General features: G+C 34.4%; 1 protein-coding gene across 1 annotated transcript in view; it reads right to left on the reverse strand.

Moving 5' to 3' along the window:
• Window positions 1-771: 771 nt before the first annotated feature.
• Window positions 772-23,549, reverse strand: part of Ankrd31 (ankyrin repeat domain 31) — a 196,902-nt gene continuing 174,124 nt past the window's right edge. The window contains 4 exon segments of the mRNA XM_076857689.2: window positions 772-919; window positions 9,208-9,277; window positions 14,044-14,146; window positions 20,578-20,718. Coding sequence (XP_076713804.2) covers window positions 772-919; window positions 9,208-9,277; window positions 14,044-14,146; window positions 20,578-20,718 — 462 coding nt within the window.

A 23,549-nucleotide genomic window follows, 5' to 3' on the forward strand; every position in this document is an offset into this window, starting at 1 on the left:
TTTTTATTTCAATTTTGACTTCTTGATCTAGTGACCGAGAAGAGATAGAATAAGGCCACCAAGTCAAAAGGTTTATTTGGGATCTTGGGATAATGAAGGATAAGTAAAGACTGATTTGGTCATCAAAGATTAAGAGCTTTGAGAAAACTGATAAAGCTCTTGAATATATCTTTTTTTTTTTCTTTTTAACCCTCATGGCAATGTAGCAAAAGACAAAGGTGAAGTATATCCTATATAGATAACTGACCCCCAAATTTTGACTCATTCTTTGTTCTAAGACTTAGCACAGTTAACAATTCTAGACCTACACTTTTATGAAATGTAAACTCATTTACAATTTTACATTTTGATTTTCAGATAAATTCAAATTAAATGGGGAAGATATTGGAATTTGATGTTCTTGTGTTTAGTGAGTCACTTTACCTGGGTCTTTTTTGGAGCCATTATCTATGAATCACAGTTACATGCATTCTCACTTTCCTTAAAGACCATCTGTTGTTTATGCAAAGGTAGAAGTACCTATAGGAAGGTTAGTTTTCAGTTTGTTAGTAAAAGGGAAGCCAGATAGCCAATACAGAAATGCCAAAATGGCAAAAAAAGTATTAAACATACCATAACATGTGAAAAGTTATAGTTTTATTATAACAGTAAATATACATCTTAAGTAGCAACTAGTGAAGTGCAACTAGTAGGCCTACCACACAGATAAAAGAAAAAGGTTTGTTGATAATATGAACAAATACCTAAAAAATTGTTGAAAACAACAAAGCTTTAGAATGTTAGTTCCTCACATTCCACATAGAATTTCCAATGCTGATCCATTATATGGCGTGGGAGAAATTCTTGATCGTTGATTAAAAGTATTTCATTGATTTGTAGATGATGTGGGATGTTTTGCATTGACTCTCTGGAAGTGCCTGTTTAAACATGCATCAAGAAATTGAGAAATTAAAAACTGCCTTTCACAATGTAAGGTTTAAATTTATTATAAATCCTAGAATCTAGTAAAATCTATGTGAGAGGACACATAACAGGTTCTTTGACCAGGGCATTCTTCACTCATTCCATTTTTTGTACCTGAGGCAAAACTATAAACCAGTACTGGCTGGCCTTGGGAGAGAGGCCTGTTTGCAGTCCAAAATAAGAGCATTTGGAAAAGGATGAGGGAAGCTTCTTAAGGTAACTGAACAAGCCCCTCTGCCTCAATTTCCAATAAACTAGAAACAAGACAGCTGTGATGATTAAATGAGATTTTGCATGTGTAATGCTTAGCAAATTCCCTGGCATATAGCAAATATTCAATAAATATTAGCTGCTATTATTATCATTATTATTTATTACTGAAAAGAATATTAGGCTGGAAGATAGATGATCTGTCCTACCTCTACCACAAACTTGGTGTGTGGTCTCAAGAAAGTTACATGGTTTCTCTGAACTTTCATTTCTGAGAGATGAAAAGGACTGATGATTAAAGAGGGTTCTTCTGGCTCTGCCAGTTTAAGGGGTCAGTGATCATAAAACTGGTTTCTTTCTGCTCCCCAATGTTAACCTCCAACAGACAGTTTTAGTTAGACATACCCATATAGTCTCAGAGCTTTGTTCATAATCCTAGGTGATATGTTTTACACTAACTAGATATCTTCAGGTCAGTGACTTTTTTATGCCTAGTACTCATTTATGCTTCTCCGTATGATCATCCTTTTCCCCACACTTGGTCCATGTGAAGTTGAAGTTCACCAACAACTGGTGAAGTTGTTCCCTACATGATTTATTTAGCTCTGAGCCAATCAGTAAGTAGGCTTTGATTCAAGAAAGAGAATATAACCCATTCAGAGGAAAGTGAAGATGTAATACGATTGCTATTGGGTCTTTTAGGAAAGAGCCCCATACATATTTTTCTTTGCTAGGCTTGAACCTGGTAGAATATAGAGCTGGGATGATGAGGAGAGGCTATTAGGATGGAGCTGAAATGGGAAATGGAGCTAAGAAATGGAAAGCAGAGAAACTGTTGCTTAGTCATGCTATTCAAATCCTGGATAAAACTTGAAGACCTGTTCCTGACTTTTCATATAATGCATCAATAAAATTCCTTTTTTGGAAGTTTAAGCCAACCTGGATAAAATTTTAAGCTGTCACTTATAATACAAATGATTTTGACTTTTTAACCCATGGTCTATATATAAACATAATAATTCCTATATTAATAGCTTTGGTTTTTTAGACTGTCTGAGAAAAGGTATCCCACAAAAGTTGGGGGTAGGGAATATTTTTCTCTGAGGAAAAACCACAGAAATAAGGCTTTCAATAATTAAACATATTTCATCAAAGCTAGCTTGGTTTCATCAATTAAACACTATCATTTACACTAGTCCCTTCTCCCACAAGACACTGTCCCCTACTTCAGATATGATTTGAGAAAGTTAATGCATCTACTATAGTTTATTTATAATTCACAATTTATTCTTAATTTTTCAATATTCAGGAATGTGCAAATACTCCTGTAGGACTGCTATTCAGAAGTAGAATTACTAAGTTGAAGGATTTGTACACATCTTATTATTTTTATTTTCTTTTAGTTGTAGATGGACACAATACCTTTATTTTATTTATTTATTTTATGTTGTGCTGAGGATCAAACCCAGTGCATAACACATGCTAGGCAAGTGCTCTACCACTGAGCCACTACCACAACCCAGATTTATACACATTTTAAATTTTAAAAATTTCTGCAAGAGGAGCCCTCAAATGCATCCTTTTAAACTCTCACCAATAATATATACAAATACAGGTTAGTTAACCTGTTCTTTCTTCCATATACTTGCCAACACCGAATATTATTGATGTTTTTAAGCTTTCCCACTCTGGTAGTAAAAAAAAAAAAAGTATTATTTTATCATGAATATCTTTCATAGATTTAATGACCTTTAAAATTTCTAGGACTGGGAAAGTGCCTATTAATTCTGTCTGCATGTATTTTATATGATATTAATCAGAGCATGGTACTAATTAGGTCAGGAATTTAATCACTGTATAGATCAAAATTCTGCTCCAAAACTGTATTCCTTAGTTCACTGGGCACCTTCACTGGAAAGTAATGTTTAGTTAAATCTGGTGTTCCAAAAGACAGAAAGCTAAAAGTTCATGTCTTGGTAACAACACACCCACAGCATTAGTTCTGAAATATCTACATATTTAATATTTAACTCAGCCATTGCTTCAGAGAATCACTGCTTACATTTATTATTCTGTGAAGACTAAAATGAAAAAAAAAATGTGTTTGTTTTGAGACAGGGTCTCATTGCCAGGCTAATCTTGGACTCCTGGGCTCAAATAATCCTTCTCCTCAGTCTCCTGAGTGTAGCTGGAACTACAGGTGGTATCACCACATCTGGCTTAAAATAAGTTTTAAATAGCTCATTTTTATGATTTTTCAATGCATCAAATATTTTAGTAATGCATATATTCATTAATTATTATCTAGCAACAATGAATGACTGCTAGAAACAGATGCAATACTTCTGATTATTGATTTCCATAATGTTATATGAAACTGTTAGGAAAACAAGTTCATAATTTGGTAACAAGTATGTAATTCACATACAGTTTAAATGACATTTTATAAAAACTATTCTATTGTTAATAATTCTATTAAAAGCACAAAAGAAACAACTGGGGTGAGCCAAGATCTATTAACACTCTGGCACTGGGAATTCCTCTACTTGCTGCCAGAGGGGAAGGGCAGGAAGGTCCTCAGTTGACAAGGTACACACTTTTCTCAAGGCACAAAACCCTACCACCTTAGACCTGGGCTCTCTTTGAGTTTTCACAGCCAGCCCAAGTACATTCACATCATCCTGTTGTTAATCCAGTGTTCAGAGAAGGTTCACTGCTTGAATCTCCACTATAAAGTTTCTTGCAACATGTCAAATTACTCAACTCAATTTATTATGCTTAAATAGATATTTTCCTTATTTATAGCTGTCTAAAAAATGATTTCTGGCAGAGACTATGAGTTGCCTCTACTCCACCCAACCCCCCACAGCAACAGAATTGGGCAATACGTTAAGTGGAAAAACTATTTTTCAGCCCTTCTTAAAGCTAAGTGTGGCATTTGACTAAATTCTGGCCAATGAATTGTAAACCAAAATGTGTAGATTTCAGGGACAGCTGTCTTTTTAAGGGAAAAGACATCCATCAAAGTTCCCCACCCCAGCCCTTTTTTTGCCACCTTGCTTTCCATCTTCCTAATGTCTAAATACAGATGTGATAGATGGAGATTCATTACTACTTTGGGTCATGGATAGACCTGAAAATGTAAATCAGTGCTGAGGAAGATGGAGCAGAAAGACAGTATGACTTTCCCGTGGTGCTCTGTCTACTCGGGATCACTAACATCCAGTCTTCTCCATGAAAGAATAAAACTTTGTGTGTTTAAACTATGGTATTTGAGGTTTTCTGTTGCATGTAGACAAACTTAATCCTATCTATAAAGAACTTCTATACTCTAAGAATTAGATAGAACATTTTTGCAAAGATCTAGACAACTGGGTCTGAGAACTTGAATATTTAGGCATACGAAAAAAATACAAAGCCCATCCAGTATCTAAGTTTTGATATCCCTTTTACTATAATATGCATATTTTAAAATATTTTTTTCAGTTGTAGATGGACACACCATCTTTATTTTATTTATTTATTTTTATGGTGTGCTGAGGATGGAACCCAATGCCTCACACTTGCTAGGCAAGTACTCTACCACTGAGCCACAACCCCAGCCCTGTAATATGCATATTTTAAGAAATTCCAATACATGAGATCAAATAAATAGATGACTGAAAATATGAATAACATGGAAAAATATATGATTTAAGGTAACAGATCAGCAAGGTACAAGTATTGACATTTAAATATAACCATTTTATAGCTATCATAATCCCTGTAGTTTCATTGATATTGCTTTAGGAAATTTTATATACATCATCTCATTTGATCCTCTTGTCTGTTATTGCAGTCACATGTGGAATTAGGAAAAGCTATGGAAAACCAGAGGAAGGGTGGGCTTGTATGCACAAAAAAAACCAACATCTCTTTTTAAAGGGCAGGCCTCCCTCAAATGTCACAGGTCCAAATAAAGGCACTTTTAAGAAGGGTCAAGAAAACTGCAAATAAGATGAGTTTCATTTTATTTGGAATAAATCATCACTATGTTGTTCACATAGAGAAGATGTCTAGCCAAATACAGAATGGTATGCAGTAACTCTGGACAAAGCAAAGTGCCCATCTTCCCAAGTAATATATTGAAAATAGAATATACCAACATTGGGATGCTTGAGATGATACAACAAAATTTTCTGGAAAACAACACTTTCAGATGGACATTTTTAACTTAGTGACTTCTGGGAGTAGAATTTTCTCTAACAAAGCAATGCAGTAATACTAAAAATGTTCCCCCCCCCCATTTCTCTAACCGTTCCCATTACTCATCTTTGTCAAATTAGAATACATGAGAAAGCATTCTATAAAATTGTAAAGTGTTAGTCAATATTGCTTTGTATTGTAAACTAGCTCAGACTCCACAAGTTTAAGGGCTCAGTCTCACAAGACTGTCCTCATTTCTGATACCAGCTGTAAGCATCAGGTCCTGGGTCACCTATACTTCTGTCTGACTTAACTAGAAATTTGAGGGTTTTTCACAACATACCCCTCCCAAGGGGAATTTTCCAGAATGACTCACACAACTCAGGAAAGTACTTCACTTAGTATTATCAGTTTTTTGTTTGTTTGTTTTGTTTTTGTTTTTTAAATAATTACACTCAGGAATAGCCAAATAAAAGAGATGCATAAAGCAAGGAACTTCCATGTTTTCTCTGGGCCTGGAACTCTCCCAGAACCTCAATGTGTTCCCCAATTCAGAAGCTCTCTAAATCCTGTCATTTATTGGTTTTTATGGAGGTTTCATTATGCAGGAATAATTGATTAAATTGCTGGCCACTAGTGATTAACTCACTTTTTAGCCCCCTTCTCCTGTCTCTGGAAGGTATAGGATGGGGTAGAATCTTAAAACTCCTAATCAAGTCTGTCTGGTGTCTTTCTGGTGACCAGCCTCTATTCTAAGGCTATCTAGGGTCCAGCAAAAGCCCTCTTATAAGAAAAAAAGATGCTATCATTCTTTATCACTTGGGAAATTCCAGGGACTTTAGGACCTTTATGCCCATAACCAAGAATGATTTTTCTATGCTACCACAATTCTGAATCAGAAATATAACTCCAATCAAAAGCAAAATGATTAACAATTATTTCAGTAGATGGTAAAAATATATCTGTGTAGTTACATTGGGATAAAGCTTAATGCCTTTCTTTTTTTTTTTTAAACAGAGGGATCCTAAAGAGTAAAAATGATGATGCAATATTACATGATTTGATGCTTAAAACTAAATTAAGAATTTGATATAGATTTATATTGATAATATCAAAAGTTATCTATGAAAACTGTACTATAATCAAGAAATAGACTGAAAGTATCATTACTTATAAATGATTTAAGCTCTCATTATGTGGGGGAAAATCTGAAATCTAATGGGAGGAGTTTTCAGCTGAATTTGGTTTGGAGTACTTGATTTTATATGTAAAGTGTTCAGCTTTTTGTGCATTTGTTTCAGCAGAAAGAACCTCAGAATGCTCCTAAATGGCCTATTGTATGTAAGGAACCTAGCAGAGGGCCAGGAACATTACACGTACTCAATAAATACAGTTTTCTTCTCTTGCCTCCCCTATGAATAGATGTATTCTCTACTTTGTGAATTAGGTCAAAGGAGTGTCAATCATGATAACAGAGTAAAAAACATTATGTTTCACATAATGAAAAAGAACAGGAGTTGTAAATACGAGCTGAAATAAACATCCTCTGCACTGTTATCAGGCACTCATCTTCCATAGGCTTCAAGTTCTTAACCACATAAAAAGAAGCACCTGTCTATGTTTATGCTCTATTGCATTTACTTTTACAGAGATAGGAAGCACAATAACAACACTGAAATGAAGAAAACTGTCTTTAAAGTCATTTATCTCAACATTATCAGTAGTTTAAAGATTATTTTATTAAAACCTGGAAAAGTATGTTACTAGTTTTCCTGGAAAAGCATATTTAAAACAAACATATGATGTTGGCTCTCCATTAAATACATAGTCAGTATGTATTAAGTGATGGTTTGGGAAAAGACTTCAGGTGATTTAAAAAAAAATACATTTAGCATACTGTGTTTTGAGTATCTTGGTATTATGGTGATGGGGTACATAAATACATGATATTGACTTCCAAGTAAATAGTGAAATGTAATCTATCTTCTTTTGGGGGCAGGTACTGGGGATTGAACTCAGGGCACGCGACCACTGAACCACATCCCCAGCCCTATTCTGTATTTTATTTAGAGACAGGGTCTCACTGGCTTAGTGCCTCAATTTTGCTGAGGCTGGCTTTGAACTCTGAATCTTCTTACTTCAGCATCCCATTTACAGGCGTGCGTCACTGCACCCAGTGAAATGTGATCTATCTTAACAGAATATCTTAAGATATTTTAAAGATATCTTAACAGGATATCTTAAAAATACGTCATAAATATGTCAGAAATGTCAATATGTCCCCTATATAATGATCCCAAATATGTAGAAGTTTGGGCATATTCATTTTTTGCTCTTCTAGTTCATACTAAAATATGATTGAATATCTTCTCAATAATGCAGAAGAAGAATTATAGTAAAGTAGGCGTGAAGTGGAAAGGTCTGGGAGGACATTATGAATTTCCAGAGAAAAGGCATCATAGACTCACTACATTTAAAGTTTAAAAAGATTTTTGGGATAATAGATGCTTCAGGGATTTCATCAACAAAATTTTGTTTTAAAAGATTTGTGTTTTTATATCAGAAACAGCATACCCTTAATCAGCCAACATACGACATCTTAACACTGAAACCCTTCAATACTTGACTTGAGTTACCAATTCAATTATTTTTGGTGAAGACTTCAGAATAAAGCTCTTCCATTATCTATGACTCACTGAAGAAAATCTTAAAATGGCCAGATTAAGAATTTTCGTCACATTGTCTTCATGACTCAGGATTTTCTTGATTACCACGAATCCGAGATTACATGTAAATAAATTGGATATTAAGGCTGCTGATATTTGTTATAAAATATTGATAGATATCATCTGAAAAAATAAATTTAGGAAATACTGATTAACAAAGCTGAAGATGCTTCTTTATGATCTCTCCTAAAGAAGGGCAGGGAGAAAGTATGAGAGGGAGTATTGAGAGTTCTCTAAATTTCTGTCTGAGAAAATGTTCAGGGCCATCACTCCTACATATCTCACAATTAGAAACAGCAAATTTTGATAAAGGAGACAATATTAATTGACTCAAATCTCATTTTCTATTTGTTGAATTTTTCACTACAGATTATGTTATAAACCTTTGAGGTCAAGGCATCCATACCTAATAAGACAATCAAAGTAAAACCAGTTTTAAAACAACAAGTCCTTTGGATCACTTTCATGCTTTAACTCACTCATGTGTTTTTTTATGAATATTATTCAATAAACACTTATTGGGAAGCTATGCTATGCCAGGCATTGGGGAATATAGTAAGAAGCAGGAGCTCATAAAAAATAAAAATGTCAGAACTTAAAGAACTTCTTAAATTATCAGGAAATTAAAGCAAGGAAGCAAGCAATTATTTATAATTCAGAATGATATGCATAAGACTTGACTATCAGGACTTAAAAACAGCATACTACAGATAATGCTAAGTGAAATTAGCCAACCCACAAAACCAAATGCTGAATGTTTTCTTTGATATAAAGGGGCTGATTCATAGAGGGACAGGAGCGGGAGCATGGGAGGAATAGATGAACTCTAGATGGGGCAGAGGGACTGGAGGGGAAGGGAGGGGGCATGGGGTTATTAATGATGGTGGAATGTGATGATCATATTATTAACCAAAGTACAAGTATGAAGACAAGAATTGGTGTGAATATACTGTGTATACAACCAGAGTATGAAAAATTGTGCTCTATATGTGTAATAAGAATTGTAATGCATTCCACTGTCATATATAAATAAAAAAAAATGCTAAAAAAGATTTGACTATTTGCAAAATATCTTAGAATCTTATAAAAGTAAATGAAATTGAAAGTTTCTCTCTTTCTCCATTATCCAAATTTTATTTTCTTAAATACCAATTTGGTTGGTTTCTATGCTGGGCCATCTAAACAAGGTACTTCTAAAAGTGTAAGTGTTACAAATAGTTACACCAATTAGAGACTGTTCTGGTCAAACCAGGATGCATGGTAATCTTAGCTATGCAAAAAGTAAATAGTTCTTTCTAATTTTCCTTTTCCCAAAAAACACTTGTTATGAAGACTGTGACCATCAAAAGCATAAGAGAACAGATTATGCTTATAATCTCAGGTGTGCTGATGAAAGCTATGCAATTATTTATTTATTTTAGACTTTATGGTCTTCACAGTTTCAGACCCTTAACCATCACATTTTGACATGCAGAAAGAGAAAAATTGTCTCCTGAATGCTTTGCTTATAATAGGGTTAAAAGAATTTAAAATTTTTCTAACTTGTTAGGTCTTTGGCTTTCGGTCAAGTACCTTAAAATAGGTATGAAAGAATCCTAATCAAGGAGGTCCAAATAGTAGCCTAGAGCTGTTCACTAACTGGGACCTGCCTGTAGAGTACTAGGACGAGACTAAAGTAGACAGAAGCTGGTACCTCCAGAATTCTCAAATTAGCCTTATTGTTTCCAAAATATCTAATGGAAAGAAAAATCAGGATTTCTAGAAAGAAATTAATAGTAAGAAACTTTATATTATAAGCAATAGAAACAGCTGTTCAGAATCCAATTTCTGATTTCATGGTCATGTAATAGGGGAACTGTGTACCATCTAAGGAAGGAGATTCCTGGCCAGAGGCTGGGAATGCCTAGACTATAAAATCTGATGCACAGAGGACCATCATGATATAAGGAAGAGCCTACAGTCCTGCTTTGACTCTTCAGGTAAGAAAGTAGCAGGAGAGGGGTGGGGTTGTGGCTCAGTGGTAGAGCACTTGCCTAGCATATGTAAGGCACTGGGTTCATTTTTCAGCTTTGCATATAAATAAAGGTCCATTAACAACTAAAAAAAAATTAAAAAAAAAAAAAGAAAGAAAGTAGCAGGAGAAAGAGTTTGCTTGACTTTTCTCCAAGAGTATGTGCACATGTATTGGGGCAGGCCCAAAATGGCTATAGTTAGGATACCTTGCTGAGGCTTCTGAAAGGCTATTGTTATATTTTTAGTGTGTAACTAAGGACATGAATCAGTTACGTTATGGTCAGTGTGTAGTCAAGGTCAGAAACTACCTGACTCAGTGTATTTATTCAAGATTATAAATATTTTGCTTCTGAGCACATGCCCACTTATGCAACCTGTTGGCACTGCGCCTTCTTTGGCCTGCATATAAAAGGGCCTATGGAAAAGACTTATGTGCTAAATAGAACTGACTAGGGCAAAATGGAACCAGCTAGAGGCTAAAGCTAAAGCTGGAGGCTGTTGCCACCTATGAATAAGACATGTCTACTATCCTAACTGTGTCGTGCATCTTCTACCTGCTGGGAAAGTGTAGAATAGATTCAGGATCTGTTTCCTGGGTCTGAGCCCCTATAGAAGAACTAAGTGTGTGTATGAGTGTGAGCATCTGTGCATGTGCACTAGGGAAAAAGAGAGTGAAGACAGATCTGAGAGCAAGAGAGAGCTTGCATGCTTTAGTAATTCCACCCTTAGGAATCTAAGTAAAAGGTTGAATATCAAGGTTTGTCAAATTATCATCTGCATAAAAAATCAAATATTACTAGTCATCCAAAGTCTATAGTCAGACTGGCTATGTAAGAGTCACTTTTAAAAATTCAGGATACTGGAACTTACCACAAGAATTGATTAAATAGATCTGTAGTTAAAAGTTAGGAATCAAAGACCATGAATTACTACAGGAACTATTTCCAGTTTCTTAAAAAATTTAACTTAATTAATTTATTGATACCTGGTCTCCCAGATTAAGTTTCCCATTATTGATGAAAAGTACTTTTGAGGCTGTCTGCAGAAATCTGGGAAGAATGCACCCTATCATGTAGCCAGTGTTTGAGAAAGGATAATACTGAGAGATTAGTGTGGGTTAAGTAAAAAGTTAGAAGAGAAAAGTAGTTTGAATTATGGAGCTTTGTAGTAAGAAAAGGAATAATTCCTGAGAACTTCTGGGTAAGGACTTGGTGATAGAAATCCTGTTTGGTTCTTTATCCTGCTTATCAGAGTATTGTCATTTTCTATTTTGTACTACCTCTCTGCTTATATTGTCTTCAACTGGGACACCAAGATAAAAAGAGAAGGTACTGTGGTAGAGACGAATAATATAATACTGATGTTTTTCAGAAATGTGTTCTGTCCTTTCATAGATCATTTCAAAATGTGCTGCTCACTGGTGAAGACTACATCTTTAGTTTTCTCATGAGGAAGTTTACTCCATTTAATAAGGAGTATTAGTTTGGTATACAATTTTATTTGTACTAAGGATTAAACCTAGGATTCATGCATGCTAGGTAAGTGCTTCACCCTTGAGCTACATCCCCAACCAGGAGTATTAGTTTAATAAGCAAAGATTTATTTTAGTACCTATTTATAGAAAATATTTTAATAACCAAATCATGTCACTTTGGGCATGATTTTAATGATACTTTTTTTAAACGGAAAAAGTTTTAATATAAAGATTCACACTGTGATGAATTATAAAAATTATAAAATATCCTTTTCTTGATGCATTCAGCTTTTGCATTTTTCGATTCCAACTTATCTTGTCATCTTTCCTCTTGTATTTCTATTACTTTTCTCTTACCTTTTCCTATCTATGTTACATGACTGATTCCTATATGATACTTTTAAAAAATTAACCAAAGAAAGTACAGAATAGATTCAGAAAAAAGAATTATAAAGGATTTTGTCATTTTTTAAATTCTCCTAAAATCAACAGTGTGTTAGTACGGATGTACAAAAATAAAAACCCTTGAAATTACAATTGGGGATGTAAAATGGTTACACTGCTTTGGAAAGGAGTGGCTGTTCTTCAAAAAGTTAAATATATGCCAACAACATGGTCCTATATTTGTAAGACCCAAAAATTCTATGAGAAACCTTCTAGAACTCATAAACAAATTTAGCAAAGTAGCAGGATATAAAATTAACAGCCATCAGTCAATTGTGTTCCTTTATACCAAAGAAGAATCAGCTGAAAGAGAAATTAGGAAAATTATCCGATTCACAACAGCCTTAAAAAATAAACAAAACAAAACAGCCCATCCAAACACAATCAAAAACTTAAGAAGAGTGGTGAAAAGACCTCTACAATGAAAACAACAGAACACTAAAGAAAGAAATTGAAGAACTTAAAAGATGGAAAGATCTCCCATGTTCTTGGATAGACAAGAATTAATATTGTCAAAATGCCATAATATCAAAAACGCTATACAGATTTATTGTGATTCATATTAAAATCCCATTGACATTCTTTATAGAAATAGAAAAAGCAGTCATGAAATTCATTTGGAAAAATAAGAGGCCCAGAATAGCCAAAGCAATCCTTAATAAGAAAGTGAACCAGGAGATCTCACAATACTAGACCTTAAATTATACTACAAAGCTATATAAAAAAAAAACAGCATGATATTGGCACCAAAACAGACATGAAGACCAATAGAACGGAATAGAAGACACAGAGACAAACCCATATATACAGTTATCTCCTACTAGACAAAGGTGCCATAAACATAACACTGGAGAAAAGACAGCCTCTTCAACAAACAGTTTTGGAAAAACTGGAAATCCACATGTAGCAAAATGAAATTGAACCCCTATCTCTCACCCTGCATGAAACTCAACTCAAAGTGGATCAAGGACCTAGGCATTAGACCAGAGACTCTGCACTTATTAAAAAAAAAAAATGTAGACAAAGTGTAGACACTCTATCATGTCGGCTTAGGAGCTGACTTCCTCAACAAGACCTAAAGTACAAGCACTAAAATCAAGAATAAATACATTGGATGGAATCAAACTAAAAAGCTTCTTCACAGCAAAGGAAACCATTAAGAATGTGAAGAGAGCCTAAAGAATGAGAGAAAAATCTCTGCCACTTGCACTTTAGATAGAACATTAATCTCCAGGATATATAAAGAACTCAAAAAACTTAACACCAAAACCCAAATAACCCAATCAATAAATGGAAAAAGGAACTGCACAGGCACTTCACAGAAAAAGAAATACAAATGGTCAACAAATATATGAAAGAATGTTCAACATCTCTAACAATTAGAGAAATGCAAAATAAAAGTACACTGAGATTTCATCTCACTCCAGTCAGAATGGCAATTAGCAAGAATAAAAGTAACAATAAATGTTGGCAAGGATGTGGGGAAAAAGGTATAAATGGTATGAATACATCACCAGTGAAGTTCTACATCATGTATAACCACAAGAATGGGATTATAATTATAATAAGTTATATTCCATGTATGGATAATATGTCAAAATACACTCTACTGTCATAGAAGTACTGTCTGAAGTACAGATACATGCTAAAATAACCTTCAAAAATATTATATAAAGTAGAAGTCAGACTCAAAAAGTCTTATCTTATATAATTCCATATTCAGAACAGGTTCATCCATTCCAGAAAGTAGACCCTGGGGTTTCCAGGAACTTGGGGGAGTAGAGATTGGGGAGTAAGTTTCTTCTTGGGGTGATGAAAATATTTGAAACTAATCAAAGTAGTGGTTGCATAACATTGTGAGTGTACTAAATGCCACAGTATTCTTCACTTTAAAATGGTTAACTGTAATGGATAATAGTGAATTTTACCTCAATGAAAAATAAAAGACCAAAACACACACACAATAAAAAGAGTAGGTTTGGGTGTTTTTATCCCACAACCAAGAAACAGATGTTGGGCCAGACATACCTAGAAGACAAGGCTGATGTTGTTGAGGTACTACATTTGGTTCTGGAGGTACAGGTACTTCCTCAGAAACATACTTTAAAAGCTCCTTCCCAAGATACGTTACCTACACATAATCAAAACCAAAATTTTAAAAAATTATACATTCTGTAAGAGGCAAATATATCAATCTCCTGAAAATCGCAATTTTTGTTAAGTACTGATTATTGTAAATCCAACTATAGCCCATGGCAAAGTACAGACTGCCTCTTTTTTTTTTTGGTAAATAATTTTGAAAATAATATTTTATTAGAACACAGTGACACCCAGTCATTTACTTAACATCTCTGCCCACTTTTGTCTATAAAAGAACTTAATAGTGTGACATGCCCATGAAACCTAAAATATTATTTATAATCTGGCCTATTTACAGAAAAAATTTACTGACCCCTGATGTATATTACTACCTTATCATCCATTCACTTATTCAACAACTGTTAATCTTTCATCTTCTATTTTATGATCTCAAAAAATATTGACATTAAAAAATTAAGCCTTAAAAGTAACAGTACTTTTCAAGAAATAAAATATTTAGATGATTAGGTTATTAATATTTCAGGTCTACATATCCAGTTATAAAAAATTGTGGACTTAGATGTTTTTATTAATCCCATAGGCCAGAGCTTAAAAATATTTATAAATAATGACAGGGCTGAGGCATATACCTCCCAGAAATATGCCTGGTCCACGGGTCTTTGCACTCCCCACTCTTAGGTCTAGGGCTACCTAAAACCCCCAAAGGGCAGGTTCTCTTAGGGCAGAGTATCAAGTCTCAATTTCAACATCTCTTCCTTCAGGATGTCTTCTTATAACCTCTAAACTTAATGACCTTCCTCTAGGCTCTCATATCTTTTGTGTTCCTATTTCTGTCACAGCATTTATTCCATTTAAAAGAAATTATGTTTTAATGTCTCTTGTGTCAAGTAAACCATAAACTTCTAGAGGACATGGTCTGTGTCATATTCATTTGTATATCTTTAGCACTTCACATAATGCCTGACATTATGGAATAAAAGACTGAAGCCACAACTCTTAAGATTCTTAAATTCCAAGCCTCAGGTTATCCATTTGTGAAACAAGTATCTTCAGCATATTAAGTTCTTAGAGGATTAAGAGTTAAAATACATGAAAAGCATCTGGCATACTATCTGTCACATCCTAAAATCTTGTTAATTGAAGAGGGCCAGGAAGGCATAGGTGATCTATAAAGTACATATAGGATTTGGGCTCAACCCCTCACCAAACAAAGCCAAGTAAAGCAAATGGGATATATTTGACTTGCCCAGTGTGCCAATCCCTCCTCATTTGCCATGAAATAAAAGGAGAGAAACAGCTCCTGAATGTCATTTGTCAGTTCTCTAAAAAACCCAATAATTATAAACAATGAATATTGTATGGGTTATGCCCTGACAATGTCTAATATACCTTATAAACTAATGGAAGCGCAGGTTCAGTATATTAGCATCTTCATCTCATACTTTAAAAGCATATTTTTAAAATCAGTTTTAGTACTGGGTAACATAAAGTGGCTTACACATACCACTGGAGGTAATTCAGATATAAACAACACAACTTTAAGAAAATCCACCGAGTTAGAGTGTATCTTTCACAAAGTAGAGTGATTTGTTGAATAAATTAATGAAAAGACTCAAAAGAAACAGGCAGTCACTTCTAGAAATTGTATTTCATATTAGTGTCTGTGCTCCAGTTGGCTAAAGCAAAAATGCAAACAGTTATCACATTTCATACAGCTCAAACTTTGAATCCTGAAAATTTTACTAAGGATCCAAATGTAGCTCACATGCCCACTCTGACAGAGGCATGGTAGGAAGAGCTGGAGGCTAGTTTCTGAGGTTTTTGGACTTCATGGCCTCTAGTGCTCTCAGAAACTTTGTCATGTTCCCCCAGATGAGAAAAAGTAAGAGACAGTATAAGCTGTGTTCTATGAGGATATCTGTAGGTTGTTATGTTCTTGCTTTTCTAAAAGGTAAAGTTGCAGGGATGCTTTGTCCTAAGGCCACTGGGGTTTTCCTTGAAACCTTATAGCCAATGTCCATTATTCCTCAGATATTAGCCTATGCTGATTCCCTCATAGCAGACTTAAGAAAAAAGGATTCTGGGGAAGAAGTAGGATGTATGCAACACGTGTGTGTTTGTGTGTGTGTGGGTGTGTGTGTGTATGTATGCGTGCACAAGTACTTATGTGTGAGGTAGATGATCACACATGGAAATATGATTAATAAGCAAGTAAGAATATCAATTAACTTTATTTTGGCAATATTAACTGTCATTATTAATTGCTATAACAAATGTTTCTGTATACCTATTCATATGAATCAAGAAAAAAATATAAAACATTACCTGCTTTTGAATTTTTATTTTTCTTTTTTTTGGAGACAGGGTTGCTTAGGACCTCACTAAATTTCTGAGACTGACCTTGAACTTGGTGATCCTGCTGTCTCAACCTCCTGACTGCCTTTTGTTTTGGTCAGCTTTTCACTGCTGTGATTAAAAGACCTGACAAGAACAACTTTAGAGGAGGAAGTTTATCTAAGCGCTCGGTTTCATAGGTCTCAGTTCATAGGTAAGGGCTCAAATAAGGTTGAACTTCATGGAGGAAGAGTTTAATGGAGGGAAGCGGCTTACTTGATGATCAGAAAGCAGAAAGAAAGGCTCCACTTGTCAAATATAAAATGCAGGCCCAAAGGCACCCCCCCAGTGACCCACCTTTTCTGGTCACACTCTATCCGCCTTCATCTATTGGGTAATCCTATCAGGCAATTAATTCACTGACTGGGTTAAGGCTCTCATAACCCAATCCTCTCTCCTCTAAAACTTCTTGCATAAACATAAACAAGCTTTAGGGGGATACATAATATCTAAACCATGACACCTTTGAATATTAAAGAGGTGTCCAAAAATTTATTTCCCTGATGGGAGTCCATTTTATTTTTGAAAGTATCAGTCTGTTTTTCTCATGTCTTCAGAAAAACAATTTATAATATGGATTAATAGGAATCTGTAAGTTTTAAGCAGCAAGTCTTACAATTTTCAATACCTCAAGAGAAGAAAGAGAAAAGGATAGTTGTTTTGTTTTGTTTTTAGATCTTAGAGTAGGGGAAAAAAAAGCAAAGAAACAAAAGAAAACTATTTTTTAGGCTCATTATAATACAAAAAACACTGTGGTTAAGAATATATGTTTTAAATAAAATATTTCTTTAAGAGTTCAGAATACAAGACAGAAAGTCATTTTAAAGTGTAAGAATTGCTTCTAGGTAAATGATTTTTCAGGTAAAGTTCTTTTTCATAGTACATATCTCCCAATTCCAATTCCAGACTCCTTTCTTCATTCCCCAGCACTCTATTCAGCAGGAGGCAAGAAAAGGTCCTTTCTAGTACTTATTTTTCAGAATTTGCAACTCCTGGATATTTGTATTTTTTAAAAGATCCATTTCTCTAGCCATCTCTTTTCTATAATACAGCTGTGTAGAAGCTAAGTTTGTATAAAGTTTAAGACACTTTGAGAGTAACTGACTGAATTAGGTTATCTGTCCAGATGAACAATTTTCATCACTTTCTATACTATGTCCCTAACCTGTCTTTATCTTGATATTCCTAATTATGGTAGTTGGAGGAATTTCTTTTATAAAAATATGTGAGGGTGGAGGGAAAGAGGAAAGTCAACACTAACTCCAAAGGAGTGAGTTTATCAGGGTGAAAATTTAGCAAGGCATCTGGCTAGAAAGTATGTTTGCACAAGGTATCTGTCTAGTGTTCCTTGAGTCACAACCTAAAACGATAGCCTACTTTTCAACTTCATCAATTCACTCCTGGGGGTCCCAAAAATGAACTAAGTGGCAATATTCTTAGTGGCAATATTGCCATTCTAATGATTCTTATAAATTTTGTATGGCAATAATATCACCAAAAGGCAATTTCCCTTCCATTCAAATAAAAACCAGGGCCAAGTTATCTCAGTTTCTGAGATTAGAGGAGATCCAGCATATTCAAGGTGGAATGGTCATAGACTGGAAAAGCATTTTCCTGTGGAGGTGAGCCATTTCTGCTGCCTATGATTGAGGCTACATATTGATAAGCGTGGTTAGATGATTCCATGTGTTCTTTTGAGTTGAGGGCAACTTGTTTGCAATGAAAGGAATGTGGGCCTCCCTTGTGCCATTGTTAATAAATGCAGAAAAATTATGTATAGGACTAGAAGACCAAGTTAAATGATTTGTCCTAGCTCCAGGATGAACATTAGAATCACTTGGAAAGGGATTGGGGTTGTGGCTCAGTGGTAGAGCACTTGTCTAGCATGTGTGGGCAGTCCATTAAAAAAAAAGAGTCACTTGGAAAGCTTTTAAGAATATTGCCACTTAGTTCCCAACTTAGACTATTAGATCAGAAGCTTTGAGCTGAGGTCCACTAGACATTGTTAGTTTTAAAAAGCCACTCCACCCTCTGTAAGTAATTCTAGAAATAACCATGATTAAAAACTGTTGCCCAGATCAAATAACTTATAAAAAGTAGCAGAAACTAGTTTGACATCCTGTCTCCTACACAGAGATTAGTCTGGCCATTAGAATGGTGTCTAACAGCTAGGAGGGAGAAGCTGCAAGAGAAATCAGTGAAGTGAATTAAATTTCCTCAGTAAAGAATTTTCCTAAGCACCAAAATTTCCTTAGCAAAGATGTACAGCAGCCCAGCTGCTTGGGTAGGAGGTATGAATCATTTCTGTATCTAGTGACATTGTCACTATCTGATGCAGAGAAAGACATACTTTTCTAGCATTTCTTGCCTGACAGCCAATCATTCCTGGCCCTATATCCCGACCAACATTCTCAGAACTAGTCAGTAGAATGTTCACATTTACCAGTGCAGTGCAAAGTTTTCATCATCAAGAAGTATCTGTGAATTCAGGAGCTCCTCTCAGACAAGAGGAGACAGAGTTTTCTGTGGTAAACTTTAAAAGAAGATTTTAAAGAGACTTTTAAATATTATGAGAAACTCACTGGGATCATATTTCAATTTGGGGTATTTACTAAAAAGTACATGTGTGTCCCATAGAAATTTTAAAAACTCTGCTTTCATTTTTGGGGATAACCTAAAAAAGAAAAGTAATCTAAACCTGCTCAGATAATCTGTAGTATCCATATTTGCAGCTGACTTCACTATCACGTAGATGCTAAACATTAGAACTCTAATTGGCTTGATTGCTGAGAAAACACTAGAAGCAATGGGATATGCAAATATGGCATTAGTAACATGTGAGGGCCAAATGATGTCACAGACAGCTCTCAAAGGCAGGAAATATAGTGGTTATAATGGAGAAAAAGCGTGAGAGAATAGAGTCTTCTCAGTATGCCAAAAGAACCAAAACCATAGCAATGAGTAACATATCAATGCCATGAGAATGGTTTGACAAAACAATAAAAATCTATCAAAAGACTTTAAAAAATATTCTAATAAAAGGGATTACTGCTGTAAGATGTTAATTACTATCATTTGATATAAATTATCAATCCATGAAAAGAACTGAGCAAAGGTGTAAAAAGCAGACAATCTGGTGATTGTAGGGGTGGGGAAAGAAAAAATTTTCGAGGGAAAAAAGTCAGAGAGATTATATAGCACACAAAATCCAGAATGTGCTGATTAAGTGAAGGGACTGAAACAGTACCAGAAGTACCTGCTACAAAGGCCTACAAGGAGAGAATGCAGAGTAGGGGCACAGAGTTCGGGGCAGAGCAGGAGCAAGGAGGGAAGGCAGATAGAACTGAGCTGGACAACAAAAGAGGGGAAGCTATGCCTTCTATTATTGGTGTACTGAGGCTTACTGCAAAGGGTAGGGAAATTTAAAGGTATAAACCATAATAGTGGATCTGATGATTCATACTTTTTTGAGTGAGTCATTGTAAGACCTAATGTGGTACCACAGACACCTACGGGTGGATGAACACTGGACCATATGGTGTCAGTCATCAGTGGGCTTATAACTCAGAAGCCAGAACTGAGAGAGGCTACTAAGTCTGTGAGGTCTGAAAATATTTCTTTTTGAGGAAAATATTCAAATCTTTTAGCAACATGTGATTAATGCTACGTTCAAAACTAAAAGTAAAATGTACTTTCATATTTAGGTTACATTTTTATTTATTCCATTAGAATAATAATAACATGCATAAACTAAAATATTAGTACACTAGTAGTCCCAAATTTCTATATGGAGTCATAAAGCCCTGAAATTTATTAGAAGGATAAAAATGGAAGATTAGAGCCAATTAAGTTTCTGAAACTAGATAAGGAGCAAGTAAGGGAGCTGCATAGCCATGGGAATTTTGGCAAATACAGTGTAGATTAAAGCATGTAGCATGTCACAGAAGAGACAAATGAGGGCAAAAACTATCTAGGAGAACTTTCAGACTTCTTTTAAAAATGTTTCTTTATAAAAATATGTATTTTAATTTAACTATGAAATTAAAGATAAACTTGAGAATGACCCACCTTACTCCAGGCGTAATTCCAGGTCACGTAACTGTCACCTCCCAGAAGATCCTTGAGCCAAGTGACTGGATTTTGATAAATCTGACCATTTTCTACCTTAATTTTACCACTTAATAAAACACTGGCTTTGTGGATAGTCTCCTGAAGTAAAAAATAAATAAAATTAAGATAAAAATTGCTGAAATCTATGAACTTTGGTTTTTGGCCATGATGAAATAATAGGGATCAGATTTACCTATCATTTGACACAAAAACAACAACAAAAGAATACAAAATATATGATCCAATTGTTTATAAGAGGCCAAGAATCAGGCAATTTTCTCTGAGAGATGATAATTTACTATGGTGAACCCTATAATTATCCCAGCTTTCCACCATGAGAGAGTTTCCAAGTCATGTACAGGGAAAGGGAATCCAGGTAAAGCCTTTGGACACCCTGAGTTGAGGAAACAGAGCAGAGTCTAGGGACAAAGGAGGCTAGAGTCTGCGGGACACAGGAGGCTAGAGTCTGTAGGACAAGGTATCAAAGAGAAAAATAAAAAGAAAGAAAACTCTGTAGACCTTTAGAGGGTCCTCTTTAAATTTCAGCTGAGAAGGGACAGATGGATATGTGTGAGGAAATTGACCAAGGGTGGAAAAAGAACCACTTGAAAGAATTAGAGGTACTGACACCTAGCACTCTCACAAGACAGGAAATCGAGTCCCTAAAGCAAGAGTAGAAAGATCTTCAGACTGATGGGCCATCAGTGGAACACATAAAAGAATCTTGCCTCCGTAGTGGAAAATAACTAGCACTGGACTTGACACTGTTCTGATCCTGCCCAACAAATCTTGAAAACAAGACTCAAAAGGATCAAACCATTTTCAAGAACAAGTTTCCAAAATATTTATAAGACTACATACATATCCAGCATTCAAGAGGCAAATTTTACTGTATGGGATCTGATAAAATATTTAGCAGGCCCTAAATCCAACAGTATTAATAACATTAAATGTATGTGGATTAAACAAACTTTTAAGAAAGTAGATATTTTCAGATTGGATTAAAACATCAAGATCTAACTATATTATGCATATAGGAGACAGATATTAAATTCAATGAGACAAGTAAACTGAAAGTCAAAAGATTAAAAAAAATGTATCATTCAAACAGCAACCACAAGAAAACTGAAGTGGCTATACTAAAATCAGATGAAAATAGACCTTAAAACAAAAATTTTTACTAGAGATAAAAAGGGACATTTTATAATGTTAAGAGGGTGATGCATCAAGCACATATAACAATTATATATAATACATATGTACTTAAAACACAAAAGAGTACACAAACACAGGAAGCAAAAATTAACAGAAATGAAGGGAAAAATAGATAATTCAACAAGAATAGTTGTAGACTTCAATATCCTACTTTCAATATGGAGTTATACATAGCAAACAGGCAAAAAAAAATCAATACAGAAAGACAAGGATTGAACACTATAAACCGATTAGACTTAACAGGCATCTATAGAAAATATAACAGCAGAATATATATTCTTAAGCACACATGGATCATTCTCCAGGACATTTGCTAGCTAAGCCATAAATAAACCTGAACAAGTTTAAAATAATTGAAGTAATATATGTTCTTCAACCACAATGGAATGAAATTAGAAATGATAACAGAAAAAAAAGAACCCTGGTAAACTCACTATTATATGAAAAAAAAGAACGTATTTTATAAATAATCGATGAATAAGAAAAATTGACCCAAATTAGAAAATACTTTGAGATGAATGAAAAGGAGACACAACATACTGAAACTTAGGGATACAACCAAAGGAATTGAGGGGGATGTTTATAGTTATAGAAATGTCTATTTTAGAAAAGAAGATCTTTAACTTAAGACAATGGAAAAAGAAGAGCAAATTAAACACAAAACAAGTTGAAGAAAATAAATAAAAATATTAGAGTGAAAATAAATAAGTAGACAATAGAAAAACAGTTGTGAAAATCAACAAAACCAAAAATTGATTTTTTTAAAAGATCAACAAAAGTGATAAACCTTTAAGCAAGACTTATTAAAAATCGAGCATGAAGACTCAAATGACAAAAATCAGAAATTAAGTAGGAACATTACTACTAACCTTGAAGAAATAAAAAGGATTTTAAGAGAATACTATGAATTACTATATGCCAATAAATTAGGTGAAATGAACAAATTCCTAGAAAGACACAAACTACCAAAACTGACTCAACAAGAAATACCTAAAGTAAACACCTGGGCATGGTGGAACACACCTGTAATCCCAGTGGCTTGGGATGCTGAGGCAGGAGGATCGCAAATTCCAAGTCAACCTTAGCAACTTTTTAAGGCCCTAATCAACTTAGCAAGACCCTGGCTCAAAATAAAAAATAAAATGGGCTGGGGATGTGGCTCTGTGGTTAAGCATCCCTGGGTTCAATCCTCAGTACCAAAAAAAAAAAAAAAAAAAAAAAGATTGAATTAGTAGTAAAAAATATATACATCCTAAAAGAAAAGCCCAGGCACAGGTGACTTTACTGCTAAATACTACAAAACATTTAAAGAAGACTTAATACCAATATGTCACAAACTCTTCCAATAAACAAGAAAAAAGAAACACTTCTGAACTCATTCTATTTGGCCTGACATCAAAATGAGGCAGACAACAAAAGAAAACTACATATAATATATTCAATAAATATGAATGAAAACTTTAAAAAAATACAAGCAAATCAAATCTAACAACATTTAAAAAGAATCATATAGAATTATCAAGTGGAATTTATTCCTGGAATGTAAAGTTGGTTTAACATCCAAAAATCAGCTAACATAAATTGATTTATAGATCATATCAATGATTGATTGTAGATCACATCAATAGAACAACAAAATTCCACATTATCATCTCAATAGATACAGAAAGAGCATTTGGCAAATCCAATACCTTTTCAGGATTAAAGACACTCAA

The sequence above is a fragment of the Callospermophilus lateralis genome, chromosome 5 (genome assembly GCF_048772815.1).
Source record: "Callospermophilus lateralis isolate mCalLat2 chromosome 5, mCalLat2.hap1, whole genome shotgun sequence".
NCBI lineage: Eukaryota > Metazoa > Chordata > Mammalia > Rodentia > Sciuridae > Callospermophilus > Callospermophilus lateralis.